At 44.5% G+C, this 7,663-nt stretch overlaps 1 protein-coding gene across 4 annotated transcripts in view; it reads right to left on the bottom strand.

Moving 5' to 3' along the window:
• Positions 1-7,663, bottom strand: part of FAM135A (family with sequence similarity 135 member A) — a 141,883-nt gene that overhangs the window by 46,143 nt on the left and 88,077 nt on the right. For all 4 annotated transcript variants that reach the window (XM_019537608.1, XM_019537609.1, XM_019537610.1 and 1 more), the window contains one exon: positions 6,857-7,012. In XM_019537608.1, coding sequence (XP_019393153.1) covers positions 6,857-7,012 — 156 coding nt within the window. The remainder of the gene's footprint in view (positions 1-6,856; positions 7,013-7,663) is intronic.

Below are 7,663 nucleotides of genomic sequence, written 5' to 3'. Positions count from 1 at the left end.
TGGGGGGGGTTAAATTAAATTAAAAGGCATTGGTTGGCACAGTGAGTACCTTTCAGTACTGAATACAATAAAACATACTTGCAAACTACCCACTTAACTAACCTCCTGTAAATTGGCTCCAGATGGATTTCCTAGTTAATGTTGTGTTATCCAGTCTATACTGGACTATTGTTGAACTAGCAATCTGACATTGTAAGCCTAAAATTAAGACAAAGATAAGTTTAAGATGACTTATGTCATTCATTTCCTTTGCAGCTGGTGGTATTTAGGTGGATCCCATCCTACGAATATTTAAAAAATGTTTAAATTAGTTTTACAAATACCTGCAAGACATTTTTAAACAGGTAAATTAGTCCAGCTCTATTTATATAAACTGTAAAAAAGGGCACCTTCAAGGACACAGCAGCTAATTTAGAAAAGCAGCATATAATGTGTCCCCCCTCTACAGGGACCTACATGGTAGGTAAAACATTCTTCCATCTCACTTTGCTGCTGCAAGCCTGGGTTTAACATCTCCAGAGTATATATTCCTGCAGGTACATTTAAAAATTGAAAAGTTTGGTTTTCTGCTAAAAATCAATACATTTGAAAAAATACTGACTTCAAAATTATATTTAGACATGAATTTAGCTACAAAGGTGCCATCTTTCTGCTTCAAAACAATGAATCCAAAGTACTGTGGGTATTTCCAGCTACCATAACACTTAAAAATACCGTGCAGACACTTGCCTGTTGGTCTGTAGCATGCTATAAGAAGCCTTTAAAAAAACTGGCAATTTCAAACACTAGTCAAGTTTTATAAAAGTCAAAAACAGAAACACCATCAGCTCTTAAAACACCCAAATTTTCTGCAGTTTTCACAAGCAAATTTTCACATTTAAATGTTTATCTCAAACTTGCTAGAAACTACTTTCAGGAGGAAAAAAGGCCATTAAGGGAAGAATCCTGATTCACTTGATCTGCCCCAAAGGCAGTTAGTCATGTAACTGCCACTTTTGGTATTTCTGGACAGTCTGTACTCCTATTCTACATAAACGACATAGAATAAGCATCCACACAGCAGCTGAGCATAAAACACCTGCCCCCAGGTGTCACAAAACTGTACTTGGCAAAACCCCATAACTGGCAGCTGTTACATGCTGCAGGAGTAAGAGAAGAAGGAAGAAAAGGACCCTCCGTATCTTTAGTCCAAGAGCCTAGTGCTTAGGGCAGTCCTCCAAGAAACAGGAGGTCTAGATTCTAGGCCCCCTCACCTTCTGGCTTTCTACCAAAGTGCCTGAATAATGCCAAATCTGTGACATGCTAGTTAGAGCACTTCGTTGGGAAGCCAGAGAGATGTAGGTTCAACCCCCCTCTGATGAGGGAAAGAGTTTCCAGTTCCCTAAGCAAGTGTTCTACCTACTAGACTATGTGGTGAAAGCACAGAAGGGCCCTCCTCATTTTTGCCAAGTGTAATAGGAAGCCAGAGACTTCTGTTACTTTAAGAGTATACCGCAGGCTAGGCTGTGTGGGGCTGCAGTAGAGGAAAACAGGCCAGCCCTTAAAGGGAAAACTGTGGTGTTTGGCTGGGGAGCCACATGACAGGAAGGGGTGGGGCTTCAAGGCATATAAACCCAAGGCATGAGCCAGAACAGGCAGTCTGGCTCTGCATGCAGCAAGGAGAGGAGCTCCCGAAGAAGCTGGCTGCAGAAAACAGACCCATGGACACCTAAGCTACCCACAAAAGTGAGACCATGGCAGCTAAGGGGTACTGACCCACAGTAGGGATGAACTTTAGTGGGAAGCCGTTTGACTACATTTCTGTTATGCTTAGGTTTGAGACCACATGACTGGGTGCTACGGGGTAGTATGGAGGCCACAGGGTAACCTGAGAGGCACCCAGCATTAGGGATGTGAACAGCTAAATGACTAATTGTTTAACCAATCAGCTGAGTGATAATGGGCTCTTGCTTACCAGTTATCATTTAGCCTGGGGACAGGCTCAGTTTGGGAAGGGAAGCCCTGAGATGCCCCAGTAGGAACAGGAAGGTGGCAAAGAGGAGGGGAAGGGAAGAGAGGAGGGGTGATTAGTACCTAATAGCTAGGCTACCGGAGGGAGGGAGGAGAGGAGAGGAGAGGAGAGGAGTTGCTTGCTCTCTCCTTTGCAGCATGCCAGAGGCTGCAGTGGGCTGGTAAAGTCCCTTGTTGGCTGCTGCCTGCCTGGTGGGGCATGGCAAGGCTGCCTGCCTCTCCACTCCCCCTGGGCTGCTGCAGCTGGCCCGGGAAGCCATGCACTGGTGGCTGCAGCCTCTCATTGGCTGCTGCCCCCTAGGGCTTCCTGGGCTGTGCTGCCTGCTTGGTGGTCCCTGGCTTGCCACACTGCTCCGGCAGGGTGGATGCAGTCCTTTCTCCATGACCTGGGGCTCAGCACCCTGCTTCCTTAACTTCGCAAAGCCACAGGCTGGAGACCAGCACCACTGCACCAGTCTCCATCCTCGAGCCTGACTTTTATTTAAATCAATATTTACATCACTACCCAGCATAGAGAACCCCATGGGCACAGCAGCATGCAAGCTGCCTAGCCAGGGTTGGGTACCCTAGGGACTACCGCAAGAGACAAGGGCCAGAGGCCTAGAGCCCTAGAGGGCAAGACAGTAGACCAGGGCTGGGGGTCCAGCTACAGAAAAGGGACTAAAGCCAGGAAGGTGTAAGCCTCAACAAAGGCTCAAGGCCTAAGGAGCCAAGTGCTGAGTCAGGGCCAGGGCTCCCCTCCCAGCCTCCAAATACTGATTGACATCTGTAAAGCACAGGCATAACTATGAGGGCAGCTGGAAGTCACAATTCTAGCCCCTAAGGTTCTCTTAAATAGGGAGTACACCAGCAGAGTGAAAAACAGAGAGCTAAGAGGCACCAAGGAATGGGCCACTCCAGCTTTTGAAGGCAGCTTCCCCTTTTATAGATTTAGCAGCAAGTCATGACACAGACAGGCGACAGATAGGAGGTAGAGAACATTGGGGAACACAGACAAGCCAGTCTGACCATTAAGGGGCCCAGAATCTGGGGAGGGCAAATACCCGAGCCTGTCACTCCAAGCCATAGTTTTGGGGTTTGTGCTTAAGTACACATATATGCAGCTGTGTACCCGCCCAGACAGAGCTCAGCCTACTCTGCATGCCTGGTAGCCACATAAATGTTCACGTGTCCATACTGTATATGGAGTAGGATGGCAAACTGTGTGAGTGGCAAAAATAGGACTTCAGTGGCTGGGTAATTGATATTTGGACATGAAGAGTGAAGTAAGATTCTGCCTGCAGAAATTTTTGCTCAGTAAGAATTGCAGGACTGGACTCAATGACAGAAACAGGAACTGCCTGTTTTCCAGTCCCCTTCTAAAATCTTTTACATTAAGAATATTTACTTTATTTTTTTAATAAGAGAAAAATGTAAAAGCAACACTAAAAATAAGAACATGCTACTTTACAGTTAAACAGAATCCACAAAAGTCAGAATACTGAAATGCAACTTTACGGGGCTGTACAGAGTACACAAAATGGTATCCCTAAAAGCAGTTCTTGGTGCTCCCTCTTAAGCTGCAATAAAATAGCAGCTTGCATTTAACAAAAATATAATTCTGCTTTCCGTGCAGGCATAACAAATACCAAGACCCTACTGCTTCTAAAATCTGTAATTCCCATTCCGCTGTCACATCACAGCAGTGAGAGGATTTATGCTAGAGCCTCAGATAAGTCCATGTAGGATCAAGTGACTTCCTAGGACACTACATAGTTTGCTTAAAACAAAGGAAAGCATGCATCTAAATGGACATATTAGGGGTTGAAAAAATAAAAAAAGCTGTAAAATTCTATGAGATAATTAACAAAAAAAGTGGGGAGCTTTTACACCAACTTTGTGGGGCTTCACAGTAGAGTGGGAAGCTGTAAGGGAAAGGGATAGTCTTCACAAGCATAACAGAGTTAATAAGTGCCAATATTTAGTTTATTAAAAGAACTCAGGCCTAGAGAGAAAAATCAAGTTTACATTAATATTCATTTAAATTATTACACTATAGCATAGCTTGTTTTTATTTTGGGCAATGATTTTATCTTTAACATTGGAGCTTGAAAAGAAAACAGAATTTCTGTTTCTGTAGTTGTATTCTGTGCACACTTCTGTAAATACCAATGTAGGATTTGGACGCTCATACAAATACTACTGACAAAGAAAAGCTTCTCTTTTACATCCATCTGCAGAGGATCCTCCATCTTAGAGGATCCTTGCTATTGTGGTTTCTTTCATATAGCAGGTGCTCAGACTACAATGATGGGAGGCAATATAAGAAAATTAGGCAACACTACCCAATTACTCATGAAATAACTACCCTAAAGTAACCAGTTTTCCATTACTTCTGAAAGACGAAGGTTCACAGTTGAAGTCAATCTGTAGTGCGTATGATGCTGTGTACTCTGCTCCTTCATTTTTATAGAGCTTTTAAAGCATCTGAAGCACTACAAATATACTATCCGTCCATAACTATGGTCTCCCCTTGAGGGGAAAAAAAATTCCACATAAACCCTTCAGCAAGCCAGTAATGTACCAACTCAACTCCTGATGCAGACTCTGTCAAAACATCTATAAAAGTCACAGATTATGACCAGGGAACCTGGTTTTCTCCATTTTAAAATTGCAAATTCTCTGATTAAAAATCCATAAATGCGCTAATTAAAAACACCAAAATCCGCAATTAAAATGAAATCCTACTATACATATAGGCATCAACTGAACACAATGTTTTATTGATATATTTACAATTTTAAAACAATTTGGAAGCCTATCAGTGCCTCAATCACTATAAAATAAAATTTAAGTACCTATAAATTTAGGCATTTGATTTTAGGTTTTTAATCATTTAAAATCAGAGTTTCCCTTTCACTCACCAGGACACAGGTCCAGGCCCCTCATTCCCTACCCACAGCCCCCCAGCATCTTCCCAGCCCTGCCACAGGAGGCCCCAGCTGCCACAGGTACAGGGCCAGGGACCTGGGTCTGCAGCCCCCTGCCCCACACCTGCAGCAACATTTGAGCCCTGGCTCCTGTGGCAAAGCAGAACATGGGGCAGGCCTCCCCCTCCCCGATGGGTGGTGTGGCTGGAGCAGAGCCCTTGGGGATGGAGTGGCGGCAGGTACAGGCTCACCACTGAGGGTTCAGGTCTCCCTGCCCTGCTGCTCTCCTCCTAGGACCTCTGCAGACCAGCAGGTGGTACCTGGCAAAGCAGGGCAGAGCAAGACTTGGAAGGGAAGCTAGTTGCTGCTGCTGGGAGCTCCATGTTGTCATGGCAAGGAGCCCCTTGTCTGCCCAACAGCAGTGACAGGCACAATTCCGCGCCGCCACTCCTGCTGGGTTGGTAGGCGGAGACTTTCCAGGGTAGCACGGGACTCCCAGTGGTGGCAGCATCAAGCTTCCCCACCTGGCCCCGCTCTGCCCTGCCATGTAAGATCCCGCCTGCTGGGCTGCAGAAGCCCTGGGTGGAGGGTAGCAGAGCAGGAAGCCCCGAACCCCCAGTGGTCAGCCTGCACCTGCCCCACACACAAAATCTAGGGGGCACATGCCCCCCATGCCCCTCCTGGGAGTGCATGTAGCAGAAAGGAGCCAGCCCCACTCCCCCACCCCATGGACCAGCTGCCCATGGCTCTGTCCTGCTCCCCATCAGGCCCCTGTGGCTACGCATTCTGGCCCAGGGGCCCAAGCTCCATGCACCGCCTAGGTTGGGCAGCAGCATCAGCCCCAGGTTGCCCAACTCCCTCCCTCCCTGTGGGGGCCTCAATCCCTCCTCCCTCCCACCAGACTTATCTGTGGAAGCTGTTCTCTAGGCTGCCTGGCAGCTGTGCGTCTGTGTGGGTATGTGTGAGTGCACACATGCACATAGTGCCCACAGCCTGACCGCCCTCCTCCTGGTCTCTCCAGCCTGCAAAGAGCTCTTTGCAAAAGTGGAACATCCACTTGTTTCTCCATTAAAATGAAAAATCCCATGTTTTTTCTCACTTTTCCATGAGAAATGGAAAACCCAGATCTCTGATTATACCAGTCTGATCCAGGGCCTGAAGAGAAAGGTCCTTAAGACAGCTGGATCCCAGACCAACCAAGTAGCATTTCAAAAGTAACCCTGGTTTCGGTAAGTAGCTAATATAACGTACAAAGCACTGGCATCATATGTTCTCACCAGCCAGAGCCATTGAATAGGCCAGGTGCAAAGTGTGTATAAGTGGCAGCTTCCAGGTGTGTATAGCATGTAGCCACAGACATGATAAAGGCATGAAAATACTTATTTGATGGTGCAGACTTTTCAGTAAGTCTGGAAAATACTTCACTCTGCCAAACAGCATTCACTGGTTTTCCCAGAAGTAAGCTCAAGACAGCTTTTTTTTTTTAATTCAGGTTGTGCTCTCGCTTGCACTTTCTCGCTCTAATTTTTTTTTTCCCTATTTCAAGATTCCCTCCACAACAACCTTTCTTTTCAAGATATTAAGGATATTGTCATTCCATAAGAAATATACACTTGAAATATACACACTGTATTTATGGCTACCAAGAACAGCCTTTATATATCTATATAATGTGTCTTCATGTGTTACTTATTCAGAAATGTAATGAATTCCAGCTCTGCAATGAACATAAGCACCAAGAAGCATCAATAATATAGCTAATATACAATTATTAATACAGTACAGGAATTACTCTAAACATTTCACTTCTCTGATTTTCACAAATACAGCAGAGAAATTAGAATGTTTTATCTTATGAAGACCTAACAATTTTCAGTAGAAAGTGTCATAAAAAAGAATATGAATTTGTTCTGTATAATGACAGATTCAAGGCTCACCCTTAACGCATGATGTTCTTGTGCTAGCAATGATGTGACTTCCTCTTGTAAGGTAATGACCTCTAGAAACTGCCCCCACAGAGCCATGAGGAGAGAGCAAAGCTGTGCAAGATTCATGTTTATAAGTTCTGCCAGTTCATCAGGATTTTCCATTTTCTGAAGTAAGGAAAAAATATTCTTACTTAACACAGTCATGTATAGATACCATAAATCTACATGAAACAGAGGAAGAATCTTAGTTGCTTTATCCTCATAAGAATTTATTTTTAAAAGGTACGTTTAAATTTGTGCATGTCCAAATATCAAACACTATAGGTTCTAAGCTACATTACTAAGAGAAAACGTTCATGGTTCCAGATACCATATTTACACGAATGCCCCTCCCCCCATCAGATTCTATATATGGAAAAAATTATAAATTTCTTATCATTTTCCCACTATAGAAATTAATTATTGGAGGTTTGCCTTGAATTTGTTCTCCTCCCACTGCTACAGCAGGGAAAGTAAATTTGGCAGGACATCAGAAACTCCCCCTGCCCTCTGCTCCCCAACTTCTTCCCCCTGCAGCCCCTCCCCACCTTACTGTCAGGCCGTGCTGTCCCTGAGCACATGAAAGTGAGGAGCAAATTTGAAAAACTGACTTTAAGAGTGATAATTTGCATATAGGCAAACTGCATATAGGCAAATTACTATGGGTACCCATAAACTTAGTTGATCCAGAATTGATGCATTTAACCTTAACCTAACCTGAAACTGCTGCAAGTTTTAGCACAGGTACTCTACAAACACACTTTTAAGAAGCACTTT

Source organism: Crocodylus porosus, unplaced genomic scaffold (assembly GCF_001723895.1).
Source record: "Crocodylus porosus isolate Cpor-Errol unplaced genomic scaffold, CroPor_comp1, whole genome shotgun sequence".
Classification (NCBI taxonomy): domain Eukaryota; kingdom Metazoa; phylum Chordata; order Crocodylia; family Crocodylidae; genus Crocodylus; species Crocodylus porosus.
This window is presented reverse-complemented; position numbering and strand designations above follow the sequence as displayed.